This window comes from Necator americanus, chromosome V (assembly GCF_031761385.1).
Source record: "Necator americanus strain Aroian chromosome V, whole genome shotgun sequence".
Taxonomy (NCBI): Eukaryota; Metazoa; Nematoda; class Chromadorea; order Rhabditida; family Ancylostomatidae; genus Necator; species Necator americanus.
In genome coordinates, this window is record NC_087375.1 from 26,662,937 (window position 1) to 26,690,914 (window position 27,978).

A 27,978-nucleotide genomic window follows, 5' to 3' on the forward strand; every position below is an offset into this window, starting at 1 on the left:
ACCAAAAGAAAAAAGAAAGAGTGTCCTGAAAAACAATCATAAAAATGTGAAATTAAAATTGGATTTTTCTTGTTTGCCCCTTTTAGTTAAAATGATTTCCGGTAGGCTTCTAAACAAGGGAACTGGAGATTACAAATAACTTATCATCTTCCCCTTCCATCTTATTATGATTCTTCTCTCCTGTAACGAGTCTCGGCTCTGTAATTGGAGACAGCGTCGTTAACTTTGAGGTTTTAGTGGTTTTAATTGGTTCTGCTTCTGTTGTCGATGTGGTTGGTGTTGCTGTTGTTGCTGTCGTCGTCAGACTCGTTGTGGTAGATGCCGTCTTCGTTGTTGTCGTCGTTGAGGTCGTTGTTGTCGTCGTTGTCGTCGTTGTCGTCGTAGTACTTAAAGAACACCACTTAAAGGCATCACCCCACGAATCTGGTGTGGTGTGGGTTTCAGGTTATGCCTACATGGAGTCGTAGATTGTGGAGAGACGGATGACTCCGTTCATTTCTTTTTAATTGCCGTAAAAAACGGCCTGGAAGATACGGCTTCAAGCGTTCCGGCACGCTATTTTCTACAAAGAGTTCGATTAGAGCGCGCCAGCCTTGTGCACGCGCCGCATCTTCCTGGCCGTTTTTACGGCGAATAGGAAAAATGGACGGAATCACCCTCCTCTCCATAATCTACTACCCCGTATAGGAACTCTCCACCTGAAATCCGTACCATCCTAAATTCGTGGGGTGATGCCTTTAAAAGCTACTAGTTAGGTTGAGGGTGAAGGATAGACATGATTCAAGACATCTCAAAATTATTACCTCACCTACCAACAAATCGCTAATCAACATTGCATTTAATACATACGTTATTTATGTGTGCATGCATATGTGTATGTCCACGGTTTTCCCTCATTAGAGAGATCACAACCGATTATTCGCGCAAGGCTACGTGGCGCGTCTTTAGGTGGGGGGCTAGTCGCGGACCAAAAGCGACTTTGTGCCTGCGCTGAGAAGCGGTTGTATACAACGAACGAAATCCCAGTTTCTGCTGCACCAGGACTGCCTGATATAATCGTACGCTGGATCGGCTTAGAGCATGCAATCAAGTGACAGTGAGGTGCAAAAAAGCTGGTTCGATTCGCCTCCAACAGGCGAGTCCGAACGTTTCTTAACACAGTTAGGATGCAAAGTTCTCCAAACACAGAATCGCCAATCGCCAGGCCAAGAGGCGTGCAACTTGCCCTTGGACTTTGACATCATACGTAAAACACAGCCATAAGAAGTAATGTCCTGACTCCGAATGAAAACCTGGTACAGTAGCGCCAGGAGGGACGGGGTTGCTGGAGACGCTAGCAAAACTGAAACGGACAAGGGCTGGGATGGCGATCTTTACAACGCAAGCGAGCTCGCATGTATATGTATGGATGGGTAATATGTATATGTGTAGATGTACATGGATAGTACGTGGGTTGAGAAAGTCGCGGAAATGCGCCTATGGATAAGCGATAAGTACGTATGCCAGCACTAATTTGGAAGCGGGCATCGATGTGACTAAATATAATAATGACCTACGTCTCCTTACTTCTTGAATGCTACTCTTCTTTCACGCAATGTGGAGGCAAAGTACACATAGTATTCCAATAAATAATTTGTGATAAGAAAGAGTTCGCAATGTTTGGTTGCCTTAAAATATCAAGTAATAATATCAAGATGTGCTTGCAAATACCATAATAATACGTTAAATTCAAACCCGGCGCAGACTTGTTCAATATGAAACGTTTTTTGGAAACAATAATTCGTCGCATTGTTATATTGAATTCCACGAGATGTTCTAACAGCACCTGACCAGACTGTTAGAACACAGTGAGGCTTAGCATAGGTATATTTTAATTTCAGGACTTTGGCATCTCTTTTGATTCATTTTTCATATTATCACCCAACCATAGTTGCTGTGTGTCCAAACATAAAGATTTTTCTGGCAATATTCTGCCCTTCCGTCTTCCGAAACCTTCTTACGTTACTTCCCTTCTTATCCTATCTTTCAAAAAATGCCAAAGAAAGCAAAGAAAGTGTACTATACATGCATCATAATATTGACTATCCGATAACGAGGAAATCCTGTGTAATCGTAAAAATGCAGAGTAAACTAATGAACCTTTCAGAGGTACTTCACGCTAATGTACTCTGGTGCAAATACCAGAATCTTACACTTTTCTCGTGTACTCAGGTGGCGTTTCTTCCGGGCCGTTTTTTACGGCAATTAGGAAGAAATGAACGGAATCACCCCCCTCTCCATAGTCTCCCATCCCGTATACGAATACTCCACCTCAAATCCGTACCACCTCAGATTCGTGGAGTGATGCCTTTAACTTGCAAAGTTAGAGTTGCTCCCTAATAGGACAAATCTCTAATGAATTCCTAATAGAACAATGTGAACAGCAATTGAAATACGACGAATCAGAATTTTGGTCACGAGAAACACAGGTGTTCCTAGCTGTAAAAGCTTCAATAATAATTCTCAGTTCTGAAAGCTAGCGTAGGACAGGTTTTTCATGCGGCTCTCATCCATTAGGAAGCGAAAGTGGGATGATTCCAAGAAAAATAGCCGATCTTTCAATTTTTGGAAAGTTTTTAAACATTACATGGATGTGACTATGGAGCGTTAGAATATTCCCTGTTTTCTCTAATTTCCAAAGATGTATACGATATGAAGAGAAGATCGGCACGAATTATGCTACAACGTCCACGAGCGAGCAGTCACAGATCAGTGATCCCTCCTCACCAGCCTATTCAAACAAAACCAATGAATAGGCTGCTGAGGAGGACCAGAGAGTGTGAAAGAGGACGTATTCTAACGTACCTCGTAAGAAAAAACGTCCTTCCTGCGCCGTTTCTTAGGACGATTAGAGGAGGTGATACGGAATGGCGCTGGTTCCCGCAACCTCCAACCTGAACTCTACGGTTCCTTGGGGTTTTCATACTACGTCAGTTTTGTGGTAGGCTGCCTCTAAAGGCAGCATACCACGAATCTGAGGTAGTGCGGTTTTCAGGTGGAGTATCCGTACACGGGTCGTAAAATTATGGAGACGGCGGTGGTTTCACTCACCTCTCCCTGCATCACTGAAAACAGCCGCCTCCAGAATGCTGCTTTGTACGACGCCATCTATTGCAACGCTCCATCCCTTGTGCCGCCTCCGCCCTGCGATTCGGCGAAAACCAACTCGGACTGCCCGATAGGCAGTAAGGGATGCTACGCGTGCAAGGATGGCGCGCTGCAATAGAAGAAATCGTACAAAACAGGTTTTAGGAGCCGGCTGCTTGCAGTGGTTCAGGGAGAGATGAGCTGAACCACCCCCGTCTCCATAATCTACGATCCCGTATACGGATACTCCACCTGAAATCCGTACCACCCCAGATTCGTGGTATGCTGCCTTTAAGTGCAATTGCCCTACGCAATCAAGCAGACAGATAGCGGACAGATTCTCAACTTGACTTCACTGGAAGTGGACGTTTAGAAGACTCTTATCTGTACGACGAAGTACAGGCAGAAGAAGATTCGGGAAGCAGCACAAAGAAGAACGAGTCTAAAGAAGTGCCGCAGGGATCTCCGCGAATATAATATTCCGCTAGCAACCTTGCTGAGCGAAGACGAGACTCGCACGTCTTCTCGTCGTGAGATGGAAATCATTACAGAGAGGTTCTACTCGAACCTTTTCCGTTCATCAACTCCTGTGTCAAGCCCAATCATCCCCACTGGCGAAGCTCCACCACGGATTCTCCCTTTGGAAGTGCGAGTCGCTATCAAGAGCATGAAACCTGGCACAGCCCTCGGACCTGATTTTATATCAGCAGACTTTCTTCGGGCTGGTGGCCATCCGCTTCATGTAATCTTAGCAGCGCACATGACATCCTACCTTCAAAAAGAAAGGATCCCAGACCAGTAGAATACCTCGCGAACCGTTCTTATCCATAAGAAAGGTGACCGAAAGGACCTTCGGAACTACCATCCGATATGCTTGCTGAGCGTGTTATACAAAGTATTCACTGAGATCTTCCTCACGCGCATATCTAGGACGCTGGATGAAGCCCAGCCTCAAGAACAAGCTGGATTCCGCCAGGGGTTCAGCTGCTTGGACCACATCCAGACCGTGTCGAGGGTCATTGAGGTTTGCCGGGAATACCGCCTGCCCTTTGTTCTAACCTTCGTCGACTATGAGAAAGCCTTTGACAGCGTAGAAACGAATGCAATACTGTCAGCGCTGGTCGATCAAGGTGTGGACGCGTCGTATGTGAGGAAATTAGCCAATTGCTACGATCGATGCACGACTAGGATACAGCTTTTTCACCGCCCTCTCACCATACCCATTGGAAAGGGGGTACGACAAGGCGATACCATATCGCCAAAGCTGTTTACGGCTGCATTGCAATGGATAATGAAATCACTTTCCTGGGAAGAAAGGGGCATACGTGTTGATGGAAGATTTCTCTCGAACCTTCGTTTCGCGGACGACATCGTTCTATTTTCGAGCAGTACCAATGAAGCAGAAACGATGCTCAACGAATTGAACGAAGCAGGGAAGAGAATAGGACTACGAATAAACAGAAAGAAGACACAGTTCATGAAGAACGCCCACTGCGAGGACGGAAGAGTACAACTTGAAGGCTCCCAAATCGTGGAAACTTCGTCATACATATACCTCGGACGTTCTATGCACATGGAAAACGACTTAAAGGAAGAACTGAATAGAAGAATGAGAGCAGCATGGGCAGCATTCGCAGCCGTCAGGGAAGCTACGGACCAACTGACGGACCAAGATCTTCGTGCCCATCTGTTCGACTCGACAGTCCTTCCAGCGCTCTGTTACGCAGCGGAGACGTGGGCAGACACGGCAGCCACGTCTAGGAAACTACTTACTACCCGCAGAGCCCTTGAGAGATGTCTCCTGAAGTTTAACCGGCGCATACAACATCTAGCCGGTCTTCGTAGCTCCGACTTAAGAGGAATGTCCCGTCTTCGCGACGCAGCGAAATATGCATCGAAAGCAAAACATAGATGGGCCGGTCACATCATGAGAAGAATCCACGATAGATGGACTAAAAGAACGCTAGAGTGGATCCCAAGGGACGCTAAACGCCCCCGAGGGAGACCGCCAACGAGATGGGGTGACGTGTTCGCTGCACGGATGGACCAGCTGAGAGCTCAGCTGGATACGGCTCAAGGATCTCGTCAACTCACGAAGCTTGAGAACATCTTGTATGACAACGGCGAGGAAACGAAACGAGTGGAAGAGATGCTGGGGCCCGCACGCCCAGTGAAGACGGGCCATCTAGGTATCTAAGTAAGTATCTGTACGACTGAGACCGCTGGGCACAGCTAGCTTATATACAACAACATATACAACTCTTACATATTGCTTGTTCGCGCTAATTCTACAAATAGTGCCGTAGTGGTGGCTTGATGTCATCAAAACGCTGGAAGGATTCTCTCCGAAGGTTTTCATCGATAATCGAGCAGGAAGAACATTGTGATGGATCAACGTTTCAGCATAGTTTCTGTTACTAGTGATAAAGTGTCCCGGCTGGTGTCATAGTGATATCATGACTAATATCTGTAAATTTAAATTGCTAAAGAGCTCGAGGTATGAACCAGCAAACCCTTTATTTACAGCATTATGCACCCACCATCTCCCACAAATGCTTTCCTTAATCAGTCATTGTCGACAGAATACACCACTTTCGTTAGTTCAGAAGTCTACGTCACAGACTCTACGGTGATGTAGCAAAACAAAAATACGTAGCACGGTTCAATTAAGTTTCACATAAACTATTAACAATTAATTAGCATTATGACATGATAAGTTGCATTAAATTTTACGAAGCGGGTCATTCAAATACAGCACTCCCAAGATATTTCGAAGTTGTACGGTGTAGGACACAAAGCTCCAAAAGAAAACAAAGGGACTAACTCTCATTTCGAAATCTCGGATCCTAGGGCAACTTTCATCAACGAGGCGGCAGTAGTGCAAGATTCCAGTGAAATAGACTCGAGGATTCTTCTCCCTCCTCTTAAGTTTCTTTTTGTCTTTTATGATGTAAGTCATACTATTTTTGTGCTGAAAGACACAATTCCGACAAAAGCTGTATAGAAATGCAACATTGTGGTGGACAAATCTGAGATAACATAATTTCAGGAAACCATTGACCTTCATGCACATTCTGCCAAGCCCTGTCCTGCTTTATTAGCATGTTTTAGCGTACAAGGGACATATAGATAATAACCGAATACAATGTGCTCCTTTGCACGAATATTTGCCTTTTCACCTGACGACCCACTTACAAACGAAGTCCTTCAAGTCAGAATCTGCTCCGAAGATGATACCTAGTAAGCGAAACGACATAGGCTTGTTAATAAAGTGTGCGGTCAGAAGCTGCCGAAATGCGGTATTGAAGGGTAAAGGCATGAAGCAGGTACGCAGTTGCGTACGCGACTTTTCTCGAGCCGCTTCGGTGCAGCGTAACGGCTAAGGACGGGGTGAAACCCTTGCTGGCACCACTCATCGCTGCAGTTTGCGATGGTCCCACCTCGGTTCCAACTGCTGCCTCCACCGCGCCGTTTCGAGCGGGTTCGCAACTACACTCGTGATTCATGTCGTTTTGACCCGACTATAGTATAATGGATCGTATGCTACGCTCGGATGCTTGTGCTTTTTTATTTCGCGCCTATTTTCTTCTACATGTTTTCCTATGTTACGACCAAACATCGAACTCTGGACGGCATACAACGCCTCGGCATATATGACTTGATGAAGGTGTAGTTTAAAGGCATCACCCCACAAATTTGAGGTAGAACGGATTTCAGGTGGAGTATTCGTATACGGGATGGTAGATCATGGAGAGGAGGGTGATTACGTCCACTTATTGCTAATTGCCGTAAAAAACGGCCCGGAAAATACGGCTTCATTCGTTTTGGCGCACCATTTTGTACAAGAGGTTCGATTGGAGCGCGCCAATCTTGTGCGGCGCTGCATCTTCCGGACCGTTTTTTACGGCAATTAGCAAGAAATGGACGGAATCACCACCCTCTCCTTAATCTACAATCCCGTACAAGAATACTCCACCTGAAATCCGTACCACCTCAGATTCGTGGGATGATGCCTTTAAGGCTAAAGAACAGAAATTTTTCCATTTGGAGTTTTTCGGAGATGAAGAACACGATAGTAACGTTTTTTCACTACTGTATTTCACACCTTCGAAAGCGATTAAATCACTTACAGAATTCTAACTTGAAGGATAAACTTCTTCCGCACTTTGTTTCCATAAACAAGTCACGCTGCTATTTCTACAACGTAAACACCACGAATATTAGGGGCAAGAATTGTCCGAATGAACCGATTCAACTACGCTTAATGACTAACAACGAAATGAACTAAGATCTTTTTGTTCTGTCGACGTTTTAGCGCAAACTACCATCTCAGTGCCTTATGGACTTTTCTTGTTTTTGAGCCAAAGTACAAGCCAAAGAGGGCGCGTTTGAATGACTCTTTCAAACCATCTTAACACAAGCCTTTTTTTTAGTACAAAAAATGGAAATTGTATACAATTACGCTGAAAATGAGAAAAAAGTCAAATTCCTACAAATTGATTGCAGAGGTGCAAAGCAAACAAAACTAATAGAAAGGAATTTTCTAAGACCATGGATTCCCATTCAGACAATATTGCACGAACCGTGAAGGGAGCACAGTGCACGCATTCTCCGAAGAGGAGCCGTGTCCTCATGTTAGCATTCGTTCCACGTTGGCTATGTTTCTTAAAATCCACACTCACCTTAAACCGTTTCGGCTTAGGAAATTCGTTCACAAATTTAAATCTGACAGATTTCACTCCACAATTTTCTACGGACATATACACACAAACAAATATTCCATTAGGATCCTGTAATGTACCGAGATTACGAGTTAAATCTACTTTCTCTCCGCTATATCTTATCTTGAAAAATTCCATGTCGACAAAACTTTCTCCAGCACTAAGCCTGAGGTGAATTGTGTTTGGAATGGAGAGATAGGATAGGGATTAGGATTACATGGAAGCCTTTGTGGTGAAACACTGGTTAGGCTACCAGCAGAATTCGCAGGAGAGTTGGAATCGCGTCTCTACCAGTTGGTGACTGTCGACCGAAAGACGCCGCGATGTAGCGCTCTAGCGATGAACACCAATCGGTAGCGATGCATCGCTTCTGTGTACTCTACTGGCACTGTTAGCCTGTGGAGTGTGTTAGAACACACAAGAGACACACATTTTCTCTTTAAAGACAACATACCACGAATCTGGGGTGGTACGGATTTCAGGTGGAGTATCCATATGCGGGGTCGTAGATTATGGAGAGCGAGGTGGTTCCGCTCATCTCTCCCTGAATCACTGCAAGCAGCCGGCCCCTCAATTCTGTTTTGTACGACGCCTTCCATTGCAGCGCCCCACCCTTGCACGCGTAGCGTCCCTTACTGCCTATCAGAGCAGTACGAATTGATTTTCGACGAATCGCAGGGCGGAGGCGGCGCAAAGGGTGGAGCGTTGCAATAGATGTCGTCGTACCAAACAGCATTCTGGAGGCGACTGTTTGCAGTGATGCAGAAAAAAATGAGCGGAACCACCCCGTCTCCATAATCTACGACTTCGTATGCGGATACTCCACCTGAAATCCGCACCACCTCAGATTCGTGGTATGCTGCCTTTAAAACTCATCTACTATGACTCATGCGACCCCTTCGTACTTCTGCGACTTCTGTGCACCAATTTCAATGAATCAATAAGATGGATCAACCAGGGAAGTTTAATGAACCGCTTCTAGGGAGCAACAGATCATGAGGGCAGTAGTGAATGGAAAGTAACCAATGCAGAAGCACAAGGATAACGATTAGTAAAAATCGCTTATCAGTCTCAACGCATTCATTTTCAATTCTGAACTGTTTGCGGAGGTGTATAAACGCATAAGCAGCTACACAACAACTTGCGGAACTTAGCCGATGTACCAAATCAGTGTTCCATCCTTTCAGACACGCATGGTACCACGGAAGAAGAACTCCCTGGTTAGCTCTAATGCGATTTCAAACTGACGACCATGTATCGCAGTGCAGTCTCTTATCACCACACCTCCCATGCAGAAGCATATCAAAATCACTCGTGCTCCAATTGATCCAACAAATTATGCCTGGCGGACGGATCACTGACTGAGTGATCCTTGACAGTAGTCAAAAAAGGTCACAAGAATGTCAACACAACAACTGTTCTCGCGTTTCTCACCGTATGGCTATGTCCAGTGTACCTATGCATTTTGGCAAGAAACTTCCAAAATATGTCACACAAGAAATAAGCAAGCGAAGTGAATTATGGCAGTAATAGCTCTACTCACTTCTGGCGGGCACGTTCTGTACTTTGCCGGATAAGGCGGATCATAAATCACTTCCCATTGCACAGAGAACGGAAAATATGAGACAAATAACAAGAATACACTTGTCTTCATTCATAAAGCCGATGATTGACGAGTAACAAAATAAGGAATGAGACTGACTGTGCATATTGTTTATTCGAGATGTGAAGATGACTGATCACTGAGTAACAACAACCGCTTTTATATACAGAACCAGTCTGAACGCCCGGCTAAAGTCGGACTTCAGACCTTCTGCGCTGTTTGCTTCGCTCGCCTTCACTGATCAACGGAAATTAATATTAGTGCCGTTTTCTATGAAATTGGACTTGTGTATCTCCAACAATCTTTCTTCCTTTTTTATATTATAACTAAAAGCGAAAGATTTCACAGTTTTCTTTCTAAACTCGTCAGTTCTACATTTGGAGAACATTCGAACTTCAGCTTCAAACACTCCTTACCAAGACATTACAGACGAAATTTAAAAGCATCACTCGAAATATGGGTTTTCCTCCTGTTCTCCCCCAACAGTTATCAAAGCATGATGTTTAGGCATAAAATGACGTGAAAGACATCATCTTACTGATAAAGATAACGTTCCACGTCAGATCACATAAACATCTTGCTACTATTTAAGCGCGCGTTTGCATGCGTGTTTCCACTTTCTGAGAGCGGCATGCTACAAACGTGAGGCGAACGAAGAAGGAAACAGGCACGCGGAGGAGTCATAAAGATGAAAAGCAAAGCGTCCAGTGACCACTGCTATCAAACGACTGCAACCATCTATCTTTTGCGTCATGCACACGAAGTTATTGCGCACCAATCCGACGTCGCGGGACCTGTCGCAGCCCCTTCTGTAGGTATCTGGTGCCGGCGCACTAATCCGACACTGGTGGACCCGTCGCACCCCATATTAAGGCTATCTGGCGCCGGTGAACCCGTCGCACTCCCTTCTATAGGTATCTGGCGCCGGTGGACCCGTCGCACCCCCTTCTATAGGTATCTACGAATTGAAGGAAAGCCATACTACAGGTCAGATGATCTGCAACATCAACGAATCCTTAAGTGAGGGAACTACTCACCCTATAGCCAACAACTGGTTTCTCCGAAAAACTTCTCTTTCGAAGACTTGCCACACACAGGACATCCGTACGTAAACATCGGCGATGATTTGTGCACTCTTGTGGAGCGGTTTCTGCACGCTACAACGTAGATAATACAACTCTGCGTTGCCAAGAGCACCATCGGCATTCACAAACACGCATTTGGCTACTGGGTAGTTGTGCCTAGATGGGTAGTCAACGCACTCGCTGATCGAGACCAACCGTTTACGCAGGATCAGCATACGTCAATAATTACTGCTTCGCCCGCGTCGTTCGGAGTTTATGCGGGATACTCTCATGGAATACGAAAGATGGGTTCTTTATGATGACTATAATCGGTGTGCTTGCTGGCTCCTCTGAGACATTCGGCCACCGCGGGAGCCCCAACCGAGTCAACACTAACGGAATATTCTCCTTGTGCTTGTGAAACTCGTGAGAAACGCTATGGTGGGAGCGGCTGCCTGACAGCCAGACGGGCGACTCCAAAGTCTACGCGCTGCAGCTCCGCGAGTTGGCCGCTACAATCCGAGAAAAACGACCGACCACTATCCACCACAACGTGGGGTGCACGTCGCTTCCATCACCCACCACAAGCTCGAGCTTACCCGCATCCCCTATCTCTCTTCACCTCAACTGGGAACTAGTTTCCGATGCACCCTATTTTCTCGACCTCGCTCTTTAGGCTATCATTTTTTCCCGAACCCTTAGGCATTCCCTAAAGCGTAAACGGTTCAATCTTTTCACTGAACTGAAGTTCTCTTTTAAGTCATCCCTTGAGTCCATCCTTCGATTTCCGTTCCCGGAAAATTGTAACCCTACCAAAAGATGAAGCACATAGATACATAAGCACATATACATGTTGAAGACAAAGGCGGATGATCATCAATATACGATAGAGAAACTGTGAGATTTTAAAGGGTATGTGCGTGTGAAGAAATATGTACCCGACATAAAAGCCCTTTGATCGCACACTCGTTCCCGTTCTTGAGTCTAATGATGAATTCGCTGTGTTTGTTGTGTTGCAGACAGGTTCCAGCGATATCCGAGAAACTTTCTTGCAACGCTAAGCTCGTGTCAAATGTTCAGCTCAAATTTCCGCAGTCCACTGGCAAAACAATTCTCATATTTATTAAACAAAAACACACGTCAACGTCTCTAACCGTCTGCATATATTATACCATGCAAAATAAAACACATTCTTCTACGTTATTCTACTGAAAAAAAACAGCTCATACACCAGGATGAGGCAAGTGATCTAGATGAGGGTCACCGTCGGCTCACATGTTCGCTTCTTCGCAAGCTTTCAGAGCGTCGTCGCGCTCCTCTTCGAGTTCCTGAAAAGAGCCCAGTAATCAATCGCTGTGCGGATCATTATGGAAATTGCTCGTACCTTCTGTGTTTCAGCAATTTTTGCTTTGGCAAAATCATCCATGGAGAGACCTTGGACAATCTTCCATTCTTTCGTGGCTCCATCAATAGTGACCGGGAAGGAGAAGACTAGGCCAGCGGGAATACCGTACGAGCCATCAGAAGGCACAGCCATCGATACCCACTCTCCCTGGAATGTTTTAAGATCCACGCTACGGAGTAAAAGAGCAACTGATGTGATTTTCAAAAATACTAGGATTCGAATCATCGTTATGTATTAATGGACAAAATCATATCTTAAAGTGTCCTCAATTTTTTTTTTTTTTTGAAAAAGGTGATTAACTACTTCATAGACGCGACTGTTATTTTCCTCTTTCAAACAACACTGTTTATTTCACAGCAATAAAACCAGCTTTATTCCGCGTGCTTAATACTTTCTTTTTAAAAATATGCTACAAGACACATCTCTTCCATATGGGAGTGCCAGTATTTGTGAAATGCGACGCAAACTTTCACTAAAATTTCAACTAAGAGAATGTAAGCAAATGCATCTTTAAAGGTTGCTTAATTCTTACAAAAAAAGTAGTTTACTACAACAGCATCAATACTACCGTGTTCTTCCCTTTACTTCACTAAATTGTACTCAAAGGACCATTATTTGCATGCTCTTTAGCAGGCCACAAAAAAAATTATCTCTTCAGCCAATCCCTTTGAACGCGATTCCTCTGGGTTCTAGCAATTCTTTTAAAAAGAACTGTTTAGAAAAAACATTAGATAAAATAGAAATAGAACATTCGCATCCATTGGTGGATAAAGAAAATCTGACAATTTATAAATGCAAATATATCTCCCGACAAATTTCGTTTTGGAGAGAACCCATATTTAGAATTTCTTGCTAGCGTTAAGAATAAACCTCTCATGACTGTTCCCTGTGGTCAACACTGTTTTTCACCTTCATAAAGCTAGGATTTTTCTCCTTATCCCGACTTATAGTCTGCAGAATATCTCCAAAAGATTTTTGCTTCCTCCTCATACCAGAGAATAACCTTACAGGCTTGGTTCCGAAGTGCCAGTCGTGGATGTGGTCGCATGCAGCCTTTGCAGCCGACATTGCAGAAGAAAGTTTTCGCTTCTGGATGATAACAGCTCCACGTTTCTGGATTGTCTGAAAAAAAAAACGCGAATGAATGATCGTGGTTATTTTATCTAAACAAAACACAATGGTAACTTACCGAGATGAATGGTCCTTGTAGATAAGCGGTGTCGTTGATAGCGGTATAGGCATCGACGCTGGTTCCTCCTGGAATGAGAGAAATCGGGAAAAGTTGTAAACCTTTCAAAGATTTAGCATTCTCAAGCAGACTACGTTGTGTAAAAGTTGTATTATACAAAGAAAATTGTGAAACATCACATTATTACAATGATTTACTTTAGCCTATCACAAAATTAGCATCCACAAAATCACATTCTAGAAAGAATGCAAAAAATAGGATGTGGTGTTACAAAATCTTATCCCCTCCCAAATCATAGACATGGAACTTTTTTTACCGTTAACTTTGACTTTTTTTACCAGTATTAAACTATTTCCCTCTCCACCGTTCCAAACCCCTAGAAGGTCGGAGAATTCTGACTTTATGATCTCCTAGACTATTTGCCCATAAATGTCACAATAACTGCGACGTACATAGCTAGACGTTATCAAGAACTGTGGAAAAATTTTATAGACGTTATTGCGAAAGAGACAGATAAACCACCAATGTTTCTAGAATACTTCTTTGGTTTCACAACAGAATGGTTCCTAACACGCAGTTCTTTCCTCGGAACCATAAAACCACCTAAACACACATCACACACGCAGCACACCTGTACGCCGCAGTCAGTTTCTTTCCATTAGGATTTTGAACGTTCAAAAATCGACTCAAACTTCTGAATACACATTCATGAATTGAAATCTATCGCAAAATATTACTGATTAATCTACCTACTTCTGAAAAAAATACTGCTAGTTACTTATTATTTATTATTTATTTTATTTTATTCTTATTTTAACGGCAAAACTAAAAATAAGAACCGTTGATCGAAGTTTCCTTCTAAATATAAATGGGTGACACGCCCTTCGCAAACACGTTCGATTAATATCAGCACATGATCAGAAGCGGAAACTCACGCGGAAGATCACTTAAATCACTAAGTTTTTTGAATTTCAATTTTAACTTCAGACGACAATTTGTTCTTAGTGAAATAAGCATTGTAAAATGTACACAGAATTCTTAAATTTACATAATTAATTGTAATAGATTGTTACGTATGCTTGGTTTATTGTCTCACCTTCTCCATGTTTATAAAAGTTTGGGTTTTTTTGAAAGCATAAGCTTCATGATTACTTTTTACGATTATGATTTTGAGTCCATTGGCTTCATCAACAATATACAAAAGTGAACTGTGCCAACTTCATAAAGATTCGAAAATCTTTCAGCCGTCTTGCCGTATTAAAACCCGGAACTACTACGTATGGTTGCGCTTTTTTTTTTGTTTAAAAAGATTGCTAAACCATTAAGGGAGTGCTTAGCATAGAACGTATGCATTGCAGCTACTGTATTTCATCTTCTTTTTTTTCCGGTTCACGGCTGAACCTCACAAATAGTTTTGTTGTGCTTGATGCTCGAAGAACTTACCAATTACAGCCGATACAAATTTTTTCAAGAAATCGAACTTCAACCAATCATCATCCAACTCTGCGAAAATTTTGATTAAAATTTGCAGGCAGAAGTTTTTCAAATAATCTTTTTTTTCTAAATTTTAGTATCCGTGAAAATATGTTTGTTTTTAAGATGAGAAACTCACCCTTTGTGACAACGGCGTGTTTTGCATCCGGGAACTGAGTGCTCGAATGATTTCCCCAAATGATCACGTTCTTTACATCACCGATGCAAACTCCTGCTTTCAATGCCAGCTGCAAATAATAATATTGAAACGATGCCCTCGGGCGATGATGTAACATTACACCGACATATCGGTGCACATAGTTGACTAGAGGATTTGTTCTCAACGCACTCTGCTCTGATGTCTCTTCTAACAGTTTAAAGGCATCACCCCACGAATCTGACGTGGTGCAGATTTCAGGTGGAGTATTCGTATACAGGATGGGAGACTACGGAGAGGGGGGTGATTCCGTCCATTTCTTCCTAATTGCCGTAAAAAACGGCCCGGAAGATACGGCTTGATTCGTTTTGGCGCACCATTTTGTACAGGAGGTTAGATTGGAGTGCGCCAGTCTTGTGCGGCGCCGCATCTTCCGGGCCGTTTTTTACGGCAATTAACAAGAAATGGACGGAATCACCTCCCTCTCCGTAGTCTCCCATCCCGTATACGAATACTCCACCTGATATCTGCACCACCTCAGATTCGTGGGGTGATGCCTTTAAGGATGCACAAAGATTGATTTAGTGTTACGCTGCTTACAGTATATGTATGGTGCGGTTAACATACTTTTGTACATGTTGTACGAAACAAAATCCCTATCCTTAAAATATTCGTTTCGCTGTACGTGAAAATTCGCTTAAAAAAGAACAAATACATTTTTCCTGTCCTATTTAGGGTTTCCCTCCCAGTGGAGGCTATAGCTGACTCCCGTCTTGTTATTGATAAAGGGATTCCTCGGGTTAGATCTTAGCGCATACGGTGGCCACAAATTTATTGAGGAAGCTTTACTTAGTCACTCCGCGAGTGTTTTAACTCCAGCAAGAGTAGTAAAGGTTAGGATACACAGGATCGACGTAGGTTCTTATGTGAATAACTCTTCTAACAGGAGGAACGCAGGTTTAGCGTTTATTAGCATTTAGCGCAAGTGGGCAGCTGATATGTATAAGTATGTACGTAAGAGCTGCTACGCAATGCGGGTCACATTTACTGCAGTCAAAGATAAAAGGTGAGCAGGAATAATAAGACTAGAGGGGAATATTGGAGTAGCCACAGTTTATGTTAAAATCTTAGTTTCGGTTAATTTGCATTAATACCAAGGTTTTCTTGGGAAAATTTGAAAAATTCCCTCGTAGTGCAACTTCAGTGAACGCTACGGTCATTTCAAAGAAGTAAACTAAATCAGTAACGAAGGCAACATGAAACGGTTAATTTCTCAAAAATGGACTGAGATAACCAACATTCTTACGACTATGAAAAGCTTCGATACCAGAAACTTTTTCCGCCATTTTTCTACTACGAAAAACTGAGGATGATTATTTTTAGCTATTAAATTTACTAAAATTTGTGGAAATGTCCTCAGTATGACAAAAACATGTCAGTCATATATTAACTGTTTTTAAACAACATTAATGTTGTATGCAAGTATGTACTGGACTTAAACACTTTCTTAAGATGCAGAAAATTGTTTAAGGCGATCCAATTCATACAGTTAAGAGTGCATTGCAGAAAAACATAGGGATTCTGCCCCTTGCTAGCTCCAAAACCACAGTGAACTCAGCCTGACTACGCAAACAATTTGTCCGCTCAATGCAGAGGTCTTTGCGTTCACTGAATTACATGGATTATTTGGAAACTATTGAACATGGCGCCGAACATGGCATGGATTCTCCAGGAACATTCTAACAGTGCAAATGGACATGCACTTCTGAAATTTTGCTGAAAATTCAGTCTTTTTTGAGGTTCTGCGGCAGACGACATAAATGAGTTGAAATACGACAGTCAGCATGTCGCTTGATACAGTTGAAAGACAATACGCCTACAGAAAGCAACGGTAAGAGCGCATAATGTGTCCCAAACCCAAATGTTAACAGGAATGATTAAAAAAAAAGAAGATGATAAAAGATAGGACAAAAAATCCTCCCAGGGGAAGAGGTCCACTAAGCTGTGAACACATTTTTTCCAGACCAATACTCATCTACTATGTATTTCAATAGATTACGCGAATAGCAGTTATCATTTCTATTAGCTTATAATTATTTCCTATTTATTTTTATCTATATTGCTAATCTATTCACTTTATTTTCTTGTTGTTATCTCGTAGAATTTCTTCTCTTTCATTTACCCTTGTAGGATTTGTCTTTGAAAGACTTTGTTATCACGCAAAAATATCCATGATAGTTTTCTTCCAGGTTGAAACGTTTTTAAAGTTGCATAGATAAATCTCCCGCACAGCGCTGCCAAATATTCTCGTCCTACCAAAAAAAAAATCTACAAACCTGAGCAGTTGCTCGGTTGTGGTCGAGGCGAGTCATTGCGGAAAAGTTGCGAGCGGGAATCTTCGGGGCAGCATATTTGGCGCAGATGAAAGCGTTCGTGTTGGCTGGGTTCCCAACGACAATAACCTAAAGAAAATGTGAATATATTGATATTATACAGTAGTTAGAAGAGAGAGAGATAAGTTCGAAGTAACCTTGGTGGTGGCCTTAGCATAATCGGCTAATGCTTTGCCTTGTGATTTGAAGATCTTCACGTTAGCAGCGAGGAGATCCTTACGTTCCATACCCTCCTTTCGAGGCATTGCTAAAAAAAGTTTCATAGCAAGTAATCAAACCACAAAAATTCCGTTTTCTATGGTTACAACAGATCAATGCTCGTCTTCGTCAAAGAAAACCGCACCTCCAACGAGGAAGGCGTAGTCGATGTCGGTGAATGCTTCCTTTTCTGTCGTCACGCATTCCACACCTAGAAGTAGCTCAATGAGAATCGCATAAAAAACGGATGTTGAACGAAATGCGGTGAAATGAATAAAAGAGCAGAATGATCAAAAGATTACTGCTTTTTCTCAGCCCTTCAAAGACCACCCTGACTTTAGTCAGTACCAGAAATATTGGGCTTCAGGATACCAAATCGCAACAAATCCACCAAATTCGCATAATTTAAAGGACACTTTTTTCAAATAAATTTTTTCATGCAATTCCAAATGTTCAGCTGCTAAACGCATCTTTTGATACGAAGGTATTTGCTCCTTGATTTTTTTCAGTCTCCAAAATCTCCTCGGGAGCGAAGCAAAATAGATAGTGGTGCAACTACACTACGGTGTCATTGGCAACAGCGACTACATCTTGATAAGCACCGATTATGCGAGAGAAGGTCCCAGGCTATTCTTCACTGGATCACTACGTCATGCTCCTCTGTCTGGTCAGCTGCGAGGGCAAAAGAAGGTATAGGGTCAAGGATACACCTTGAAATTTAGACCAATTATTTTGGATTCTAGACTTGAGAAACAAATAATTTTATATTTTCAACATCCCTAACCACATCAGGTTACACATCATGGTTAGCTAAACTTTTACTAATCTAGTACAGTAATCAGCTAAAAACAAACACGTTCCCGTGGTAAGAAAAACGGTCAACTTATGTGCTTGGTGTGCAATAGCTGAGGAATTCAATCGCTCCAAGAACCTCGTGTTTTTGTTTTCTCTTTTACAGACAGAAACTGAGAAAAAAAAAGAAAAAATGCATGAAGTACTATGTATGCAAGAGTTTCTGCAAGAAAAAAGCTCACAAACGGCCTTGGTTGCTTTTTTTCAGGCCGCATTACAATAACTTTTCTCTACTCTCTCCCCATATTTGATTCTATTTTTATTCTATTGTGTTCTATTTTTCAACCATTGATCTACCCATCGTAGAACTTGAAGTTTGAAATTCCGAGTAAGTATGGGAATGAGTGTTGTAATGACTAGCCGGAAGCCATTCTAAGTTAATGGAAGATTACACAGAGTATGTGACCACCACAGAGATCTCCGTAACTCTCAGAACCCAAGGATATCTCTTATTTGCTGTAGGAATTATGCTCCATGACACCTCTCTTATGAGGACTTGAATAAGAAACGGACTTTAATCTGGACATTGTCACATTCCAAACAGCAGACGTTGATTCTTTGTCCTCTCCACCCTTTTCCAGTGTAATACTGGCGTGAGCATCAAAACTCCTACCGTGTAGAGTTGGTAAGGCACAATCTTGCAACTCAAACTGCACTCCTTCCAGAACGGTGGCCATAGGAGGAATGTCAAGCATAACGAGAACAATTGGTGTATCCTGAATGATCGAACATTGAATAAGAGAGAAAACGGGAAAATTGTAAAAGTATTGATTACCTTGCCAAAAACATCTCCCTTAGCAATTTGCAGAACGAGGGAGTAGCCGATTTGGCCGGCAGCACCTGTGACAAGTACTCGAAGAGGGGACATCACGCTTGGCCTGCAATTTAAAAAATGAACCGAAACAACGAGAGAATCACGACAGCGACTCCCGTATACGTGATAGCGGTGCGATAGTAGAAGTAAACATTTCAAACAGAATAACAATACTGGTGCGGGGAACGCGAGGAGTGCAGCTCGGTCGTACTGCGTGCCGCCGTTCGTTTGTGCTACATTTCACATCGATTTTCGACGAGAGATCGTTGGCGATCGGGAAAAAAAGCCGACCGATTCGCCGCCTTTTCTTACTCAGTTCGCGGCCTTGGAAAACCATTGGACGAATGATTCGGACCAAGGGCAGAGTCCCAGAGGAGAAGACGTTCGGCTGCCTGTTGAATGTCAGCAACCACAAACACTAACATTTTCCAAGGCATAGTGAGTCATGTCGAGTATACGGTATCCTGGTTAAACTCTCCGTTCATGTTAGACCCATGATCATGCGATATAACTGTAGTTAACTGCGATATAACTGTTCGAATTGGCGATCAATAAAACAAGATTCAGTTTCCGAAAAGTAGAACACTAATCGTGCTTTTCACAAAACAGCCGTTTCCAGGCAGGATAGCGATGTTGGTGGGAAAATTGGGATGGTATCAGAAAATTGGCATCTCTAGAACTTTTCTAAATATTAACTGCTTGTCATGCACTTATTTACAAAAAACTGACTGTAAGGAAATAAATGTGGTTCTCGATTAACACTTAAAGTGCTTACTGTCACAATGAAATTATTATTTAGTAATATTATTATTTAGTAATTAAACGCATAGGGGAGGGTGCAAGGCAACAAACATTTATTTACTAGAAAAAGTGTATCTTCTGATCACAATCAATGTCAGTCGTTCAGAATTTATTGCAGAAGTTCCCCAGTTTAAAATATTGATAGAGGACTGCAACTCCACCTAATAAAATTAGGATTTCAATTAATATATCACTGGTTCTTGAATTATTAAATTTACTGACGCATGTAATTGCTGGCATATGACATCAAACGATTCGGGACGGATGTACATACCCTTCGCTGCAACAGCGTCGCGATACGAGAAACCGTTGTCCCGTTGTGTTGAAATTGAAACGATGAGAAGTATCAAAACTGGGTAGAACTAGGAAGCTAGGAAGACTGAAGACGTTTGAAATTTGTAAATTGACATAAAATTACAAACTAAGCACAGTTTTGTAAATTTAGATGGTGTGAATAAAAATATGGAAGAAAAACCTCTCATTGTTGTTGCTACGTATATTGAAATGAACTGGAACGTTTAAACATATTCTCACAGAAAGACGAACCAAACATGGAAAAATCTACAACATATCTTAGATCTATTGCATGGATTTAACTTTTATTCCCTTAATATATAATATACAACCAGTCTGGACGTCCGGCTAGCGCTAAACTTCCAGACTTCTTGCAGTGCTCACGTCGTTTGTCTTCACCACTCATTAAAAATTTGAAGTTGAAGCAGTTTGGGAAATTCCTGGCACCGAATCGAACTGTAATAACATATAGTCGGGTCACCACGACATGAAGCACGGTGCACTGGCGTACATGCTCGAAACGGCGCGGTGGAGACAGCAGTTAGAACCGGGTTGGGACCGTCGCAAACTACAGAGATGGGCGGTGCTAGCAAAGGGGTGACCATGGTCCTAGCCGCTGCGATCCTCGAGGCATAGGTGCGATAGGTAGAAGCCGGACCCTCTTCAGGTGAAGGGGGTTTAGTTCATGGGGTGCAGCTCAAGTGAAGGGGGTAATTTCGCCAACCGTTCAAACGTGAAGGAGGTCCTCTCTCTAACCGTTCAAAAGTGAAGGGGGTCAGAGCTCCGGCTCCGACTATCGCATCTATGCCTCGAGGGAAGCCGCGTACGCAATTGCGTACATGGCTCATGTCGTTTTGACCCTACTATAGATTCAAGCAGCTGTTCTGAGAGGATCACAAAGCAAGCATTCGCTTTTTTGAGCTGTAAGATCATCTACTGCTTTCATAGTCACTTAGCCAAAAAGCGATCGCTACAGAAACAGGAAGAAAAGTATCCGTGATGGTACTTTAATGACTAGTTCCATTGCTGCAACATTTGTTTGAACAGGACGAAATCGATAATAAACAAATATGAAAATTCAGAGATGCATAGAGATAAGATGACGTAGAGATAGAATGTAACGAACATGTAGTGACTACATATTGTGACTTCAATAATCATCCAGACATTTCTGACATTCACGGATGGATTCTCGTCAGAAATCCATCCAAGGACACTAAAATAACTGCTTATCAATTCCTTATGAGACTTGATCCCGTTTGTGACACTCTGTGAGCTATAAGATCGTCCCACATGCAGTTCCTTAACATTATCCAGGCAAGGATACTGCACAGTGCGTAGATCTCGCCTTGGGTAACTATCTCTGAGGTTGTTCGCCAGCTCCGCTGGTCGGTTAGACTGGTCAGTTGTTTTCCTTCTGGTGTTCTTTAGCAGGTGCTTAGAACGATATCGAAGGTTGGCAAGAAAAGAGGAGGAGGTATACATGGCATCAAAGACCTCGAACCATCTTCGGGACCTTGATAAGGACGAAGTTGTCAAAACGTAATGCCAATAATAAACAAGAACATCACAAGAAAACATAAGTACAATATCCAATACCGACGTTTCACGAAGAGAAGACCTGAAGACTGTCCAAACGCTTGCTGGTCGCTGACGTACATATACTATAGCAGTACTGCACATTCACGCTCAGTTTTAGTTCTTTTTTTTCGACACTGCAGAAAAGTAGCTGATTTTGTACGGACAATGTTGAACTACGGTCGGCTCAAAATGTGTCCGTACAATCGGATGCGCGCGATGCAGCTTCGATGAGGTCAGAGCGGATGAAAGGAGTGTGTGCGTCAAAGTTGAAGTGCCACAAAACTGACGATCTTGCGATTTCATCAAGAATACGCAGGCGTAGACACGATTATAACTGTGATCGCGATTAAATCCCACCAGTGAGTTGAAGAAAAAGTGTGTGGAAATCTCAATGTCACCCACGTCTCCAACGATGCAACCTATTACGAGTGGTAGACCCGGAACGCATTTGCGGTTGGACAGGTTGGTAAGGTTCTGCTGTTTATTTGAGCTACATTGGTTGGATTGCGGACGTCAGTTGGAATAGTTTGCGTTCTATCGCGTGAAAAATTTCATGATAGGAGGAATAGATTGGATCTAGGCTGCTTCTCATGCTTTATTCCGCATCACCAGGTAAAATTGAACGTGGTAGCGCTCATGGTCGTAAACTAACCACATACCCTCATCTATTCTTGGAGAAATCTCAACACCGGCAGGTATGCGATATGTTGTCTTTAGGCAGTGAGCGAACGGGAATTGCGGCAGCGTCACACAATGTCAACCCGGTTGAACACATTCGACGCTGTATACCTGCACATCCAGCTAAATCCTTGACCGACGTTACAGAGGACAAAACAAGACGTAAACTGAACACTGCCGAGCGAGCCACTGAAGGTAGGACTTCATCGCTGGCGGAATACGATGAATATGGAGTGGTAGCAGTGCGGCAGTCGATGCATGGAGTAGGCCTTGCATCGATTCGAATACAGTAGACTGCTGTCCCTGCGGTAAACTAACTCTACCGCTTCGGTTGAGGCCACCGCACTTTTGCGGGCTGTTTCAACAATCACTCGACATACAAAAAACAACCCAACGCAGAACGAGTACATTTGCTGCTCTCTCTAACAACTCTCTCTAACACTTTGACTGTCATTTCTTCCACTTTGTTCAATCGATTAATCCCCAGGTTTTATGCGGAGCGTCAACTTTGCCTCCCTTTCTCTCTAGTTCGGTAACAGCAAACATTCGAATGTTTCTAGAGGCAGTATATCACGACACTGACGATGTTCGGATGTCTGGAGGGCAATATAAAGTTAGTGAAGTATGAAGTAAATTACGACATGAGTGTGGCCACGCTCAACTCCTCTTTGTCGTCCTTAACAACGGTGTGAGAACCGTTTTAATTCTTACGAGGTACGTTAGGACACGCCGTCCTTGCACACACTCAGGTCCTCTCGGTAGCGTTGACCGATTGATGTCCTATTCATAGATCTTACTTGAATAGGCAGTTGAGGAGACTTCACTGATTTTTCAACGAACACCGAGCGAGTACAAGGTAACGCGTCCTGACGTACCTCGTAGGGACAAACGTTCGGTACGGCTAGCTACCGCGCAGTCTTTAGGACGACGAAGGGGAAGTGAGCGTGGGTACGTTCATACTGCGGCTCGAATCTTACATTGCCCCACAAGAACCCAACCTCTTCGTTTTCCTGATATACTGCCTTCAGTGAACTGATGCAGGATTGGGAATGGAAATAGATATGGACCTTTTCCGATACCAACGATTCCATTCACGGATATCCAGCCGAACAGAGGCAGGATGGAAGACGGAATTATTCTGTAAGTATAGTTGGGTCAAAACGACATGAAGCACGGACCGTTGCGCAAGCGGCCGCCCTCGCAAGCGGTGCGGTGGAGACAGCGGTCGAGGTGGGACCATGGCGAACTGCGGAGCTGTGTGGCGCTAGCGTGGATCCTTACACGATCCCAACCGCTACGCTCCACCGCTCCGCTTTGAGCGCAGCCGCTTGCGCAAATGTCCGTGTTTCATGTCGTTTTGAACCGACTATATATTCTTACAATAAACTGACAGATTCCACACAAAAGATAGAAAGAAGTAAAAGAGGTAAATTCATCAAGTGACTTTGTTTTTCGGATCGTCGTAGTGCCGGTTCTACTGTTCTCATTGGACGGATGCATCTGCATTATTTTCCCAGATAAAGTTCAACCACCGTAATCCTTCATCAGTCACAAGATCCACATTTAGTGTTCAAATAAATCAAACATACGAAACGTTCTCGCTTTCTCGAAATAAGACCTGTTACCTTCAAACGAAACAACTATCAGCGCTTTCAAGTGAAAAGAGCTTCCCTTTACAGGATAGTGCGCATGTACTTTTCCAGGAACCCTATCGATACCTGAAAGCTTCCTGAGCATTGAACGCTTAATTTCGCACATAGCAGTGATTAAGAACAGTAACTCTTCCAACTTGAACCTGGGAGAATCAGAGCACATTGAACAAGGAGGTGTGCTAGTATCCTTGTAATGTGACAGAAGAAGCAAAGAGTAGTAAGAACAGTAGTAGTTATATCTTACTAGAAACAGTAGTCAGGCTAGGAGACCTAGCTGGCTAGTTAGCTCCCTGAAAATTGTATTAACGCCAATAAGTGCACCCTTTCCTGCGTCGGAAGTGTAGCGCTTCCGGTGACGGCGTATTCGTACATCCCTCATAAGAGATTGACCATGGTCCCAAAACCTCTCATATGAAGCAATCTAAGGCTGTTCTCAATGGATACGAGGAGATGGATTCTGGACTACTGCAATCGCCAATAAAACAACTGTGCTTGGCGAAAAAAAAATGGAGCAGACAGAGCAGCAGTTAGCCTGCGTCAGCAATGAGGAAAGCAGAATCACAGCACGTTTTCAAGCGAGGCTGCAAGGAACGAAAACCGTCAGGAAAATGAGTGGACGAGATAACAGCAGCAGAGTGCAACAGTAAAAAAAAACCCATCCTGGAAAGAATTTAGTCGGTTTTTTTTTATGCGTGCAACGTAGGAACGTCTTCCCGGCAATCTGTTACACATCACGTTTGCTCACCACACGAGAAGATTAAATGTGGGAAAAAAAGGTCTAAAAAAATCTGAAGGAAATGGCAAATTTATGGCAAATTTTTTGAAGGTGAATTGAGGTTAACTATATAAAGTCGAAAAAAGCACGAATGGCTTGTCGCAACATCTCTTCAACATTGTTATACAACCTAACTTTATATATATATTTATATATATATATATATATATATATATATATATATATATATATATATATATATATATATATATATATATATATGTAATATATTCAGCTCTGCTTTACGAGAGGGCTTCGTAATACTAAAAGTGTAGAACGAGTAACTATATATTTCCTGCCCAAATCACACATGGAAATTCTATTTCTCTCAGAAGAAGAAAAATCCGAGAAAAGCACTGATCTATGTTTTGTCCTCGCCAAATAAGGACATCTTCTTGGTGCATATTCTCCGGTCTTCCCCTCATGCTTGCTCGTCATACACCTGGGAAAATAAGGCGAAGAGTGAGGAAAAGGGAAAAGAAACATCCAATTATTTCACGAAAGACTCAGGTTTTGGGGCGTTCCTACCACTCAAATTTTGCTTATGATAGTTTTTTCTTAAGAAGTTAAAAATCCAATATGTAGGTATGCGACAAAACATTAACTTGTGAATGACTGCTGCTCTCCTAAACATGGACAACAATTTACGAGTCCATCACCCTCAACCAAACTGTATGCGTAAAGGAGAGGGCACAAGAGCTACTGGCAATCCACTCGGAAATCAAGCAACTGTAGGAATTTCAGTGAGGAAAACGGTGCAAACCAGCCGAGATCGACGGAGCACTAGAATCCCGTCGACGTCTGCGACGCTGACGCTATGCCGCCGCTCCGCTTTGGCGAAAAAGAAGCGGCCTGCGAGAAATATTGCGAAGGATAATGTCCAGCAACAAAAGATAAATGTCCGGACGTAATCGCATGCCGACGAGAATCACTATGAAGGGAGTTCAGCGGGTGGAGGTCCTTCGGCTTATCAATAGGGAGTGGGCGTGGCGCTGCGGCGCACTCCGTCGGCTCAGCGCTCTCTGCGCCGCACAAACAACTGCCACGCACAGAGTTGGGCGCTGCAAAACATCGATTTTGTAAAAATTGGAATGTCACGTTCATCATTCGAAAGTGAGCAGCGAAAAACGTACATTGCAGGGTACTGTTGCGAGAACGTGGACAAGAAATCCTGGAAGAACAACCTAGGAAAAATCGCCAATTAGCAGGCTGCTTCTAGCTAGGATGCAAGAGAGTTCGCAAGTGGAAGGCCAGAGATCAAACGCTGAAGAGGTGAGGGGCCCATTTACATGTGAACTATGACGTATGGAAAGAGAAAGTCGATTAATTACCATGATTCGAGGAAGAAAGTAGCAAAAAATGCATCGCCAGCCGCATGAGCGAGGACTGTCGGCGACTTGGGGAGGTCGAAGAGAAATCGAAACGCTGGGTGATTCCAGCGATCTGGGTGGGTCAAAAGAAATAGACCAGATTAAGTGGGGATAAATCGCATTTTAGGCTGTCTGGATCCATCCTCGAGAAGTTAAGAGAGTATCTGCCATCATTAACGTCACTGTTGATCTTTACGAACAAAGAACAATGTACATAATGATGTTTATCTACACATGGACGTCCCCAAAATAACTCGATGTCGAATCGATCAACGCGCTTCGTGCAGACATGTATGATCGAAGAGAGATCGAAAACAACTGCATATTCTTCATTTGAAAAAAATGTAAGAAAATAAGATACCTCTAAAGTGATCAGATCTTGAGAAATTTGAAAACTTCGACAGTACCTTTTGCAACATGGAGGAGAAGGTACAGGAATCGATAACTGTTCGTTCTCCCACTGTTTTTCACGCAAGTGATGTCCTGTAAAAGTTCTGTTCTCGGCTGCACCTAGAAAATTTTCCACAGAAAATCGTAAAGACAAATTTTAGCCGTTCTTCAACCTAGGATATAGGAGTACAGGAGCCTTTCTTACATGAAGTGCAACCAATCCTTTTCTGACGTATTTTTTCGTTCTTTAAAATTCACTGAAAAAGAAAGGTTATATTTTGTTTTACTATACAAACCTATGTAGTACTTTCGTTCCTTTCTACTAAAACTTCCCTATTTATCAGTACGAAACTTGACCATTCAATATAAACAAATGAAAACTATTCGACTCCTTACCCGTGAACTTTTCAAAAATTTGAGCGTTCTTGTTGAATTATTCAAAATTTGAATGTTCAAGCGTGACTCTACTTTCAACTGTTATTTCTCCTTTCTTTGAAATATTTTCATCTTTTGGTGTGACCTACTGGAAGCAATCCTTAATTCAGGTTGTTGACAAGCGGGAAATGCATCTAATATCTCCACTTTTTCTTTTCTGTGCTATATTCTTCTCTACTTTTTTCTTCATGGCTTTCACTTGGAATGGTTGCAACACAACAGCAAATCACACAATCACCGGTGCGTCTTTTTAAAACGGAAACTCGTCCGAATCCCCGTTTTCTACCATCCGCGAGAACACCATCGAAACTTTAAACCTTAAACCAATGAGACACTTATCTCATGCAAACAATAAAGAAGATTAGCAACTAGTCGGTCCAGCGGAGATAATTCGATCAAACATTTGTCTCCAGAACTGTCTCTGGGAAAAGAGGCGGTAATTTTCCTCATTATGATTTTGATACCTAATTTCTCACGCAAAAACAGAGGTTTCACACATTCTCTTCTTCTTTTTCAGGGGTGATCATGCGATGATTATAGTTGAGGGAAGTTAACTTGATCAACACTTCTTTTTAACGCATTATAATCAACCTCAAAGTATACAGTGCCGAGGCATGCTGGCTTTGAAAAAAATCGAGACTTGAACGTTTGTAGAAGTACCAGAGCGTGGAGAGACTCCTCACTCCGCAGAGCACCTGTGAAATCCGGAGAACACCTGTGAAAAATGAAAGAACAGGAAGACCGAGAAATTCTTCGGTGATTTTCTCTTTGCGATTTAGCTGTGTGGCTTACGAACCAGCCTAGGGAAAAAAATTGGAAAAAACCTAGAACTAGATAGTATTTTCCTGATTGGGTTGATCCAGTTATGCTCGTAGAGGAGTCAACTTTGCAAATCGGTTGAAACTATAAAATGTGGAATTTTCACATAACGCCATCAAGTTGTATAAGCTAGGCTCTGTCTGTGAACGCACTACTCTAACGGGTTGATTCCAATTCCCGCAGATTTG

General features: G+C 42.8%; 7 protein-coding genes across 10 annotated transcripts; 4 read left to right on the plus strand and 3 right to left on the minus strand.

Moving 5' to 3' along the window:
* Nucleotides 1–109: 109 nt before the first annotated feature.
* RB195_015316 (uncharacterized protein) lies at nucleotides 110–3,102 on the minus strand (the record flags this gene model as incomplete). The annotated part of the gene is made up of 3 exons (XM_064205971.1): nucleotides 110–386; nucleotides 1,567–1,667; nucleotides 3,091–3,102. The coding sequence occupies 3 exons, from the start codon at nucleotides 3,100–3,102 to the stop codon at nucleotides 110–112; spliced, it is 390 nt and encodes a 129-aa protein (XP_064061852.1).
* RB195_015317 (uncharacterized protein) lies at nucleotides 1,285–5,323 on the plus strand (the record flags this gene model as incomplete). Of its 2 annotated transcripts, XM_064205973.1 has the most annotated exons (3): nucleotides 1,285–1,412; nucleotides 3,529–3,924; nucleotides 4,057–5,323. In XM_064205973.1, the coding sequence occupies 3 exons, from the start codon at nucleotides 1,285–1,287 to the stop codon at nucleotides 5,321–5,323; spliced, it is 1,791 nt and encodes a 596-aa protein (XP_064061853.1). The 2 variants fall into 2 exon arrangements, with proteins under 2 accessions (XP_064061853.1, XP_064061854.1); XM_064205972.1 differs by lacking the exon at nucleotides 1,285–1,412 and having other exon boundaries at nucleotides 3,662–3,924.
* A 220-nt stretch (nucleotides 5,324–5,543) lies between these two features.
* RB195_015318 (uncharacterized protein) lies at nucleotides 5,544–9,501 on the minus strand (the record flags this gene model as incomplete). Of its 2 annotated transcripts, none has more annotated exons than XM_064205975.1 (4): nucleotides 5,544–5,609; nucleotides 5,951–6,097; nucleotides 7,809–7,916; nucleotides 9,391–9,501. In XM_064205975.1, 4 exons carry the CDS (start codon nucleotides 9,499–9,501, stop codon nucleotides 5,544–5,546), a joined length of 432 nt encoding a protein of 143 aa, XP_064061855.1. The 2 variants fall into 2 exon arrangements, with proteins under 2 accessions (XP_064061855.1, XP_064061856.1); XM_064205974.1 differs by having other exon boundaries at nucleotides 5,570–5,593.
* A 2,208-nt stretch (nucleotides 9,502–11,709) lies between these two features.
* Nucleotides 11,710–19,432, minus strand: RB195_015319 (uncharacterized protein; the record flags this gene model as incomplete). Of its 2 annotated transcripts, none has more annotated exons than XM_064205977.1 (12): nucleotides 11,710–11,722; nucleotides 11,790–11,842; nucleotides 11,899–12,066; nucleotides 12,928–13,041; nucleotides 13,109–13,176; nucleotides 14,721–14,829; nucleotides 17,075–17,200; nucleotides 17,269–17,378; nucleotides 17,475–17,540; nucleotides 18,795–18,897; nucleotides 18,957–19,059; nucleotides 19,308–19,420. In XM_064205977.1, the coding sequence occupies 12 exons, from the start codon at nucleotides 19,418–19,420 to the stop codon at nucleotides 11,710–11,712; spliced, it is 1,146 nt and encodes a 381-aa protein (XP_064061857.1). The 2 variants fall into 2 exon arrangements, with proteins under 2 accessions (XP_064061857.1, XP_064061858.1); XM_064205976.1 differs by lacking the exon at nucleotides 11,710–11,722 and adding an exon at nucleotides 14,552–14,611 and having other exon boundaries at nucleotides 11,786–11,842; nucleotides 19,308–19,432.
* A 2,829-nt stretch (nucleotides 19,433–22,261) lies between these two features.
* Nucleotides 22,262–22,642, plus strand: RB195_015320 (uncharacterized protein; the record flags this gene model as incomplete). Its single annotated transcript, XM_064205978.1, has 1 exon — nucleotides 22,262–22,642. One exon carries the CDS (start codon nucleotides 22,262–22,264, stop codon nucleotides 22,640–22,642), a length of 381 nt encoding a protein of 126 aa, XP_064061859.1.
* A 3,358-nt stretch (nucleotides 22,643–26,000) lies between these two features.
* On the plus strand, nucleotides 26,001–26,399 carry RB195_015321 (uncharacterized protein; the record flags this gene model as incomplete). Its single annotated transcript, XM_064205979.1, has 3 exons — nucleotides 26,001–26,048; nucleotides 26,119–26,223; nucleotides 26,274–26,399. The coding sequence occupies 3 exons, from the start codon at nucleotides 26,001–26,003 to the stop codon at nucleotides 26,397–26,399; spliced, it is 279 nt and encodes a 92-aa protein (XP_064061860.1).
* A 4-nt stretch (nucleotides 26,400–26,403) lies between these two features.
* RB195_015322 (uncharacterized protein) lies at nucleotides 26,404–27,225 on the plus strand (the record flags this gene model as incomplete). The annotated part of the gene is made up of 2 exons (XM_064205980.1): nucleotides 26,404–26,490; nucleotides 27,082–27,225. 2 exons carry the CDS (start codon nucleotides 26,404–26,406, stop codon nucleotides 27,223–27,225), a joined length of 231 nt encoding a protein of 76 aa, XP_064061861.1.
* Nucleotides 27,226–27,978: the final 753 nt, after the last annotated feature.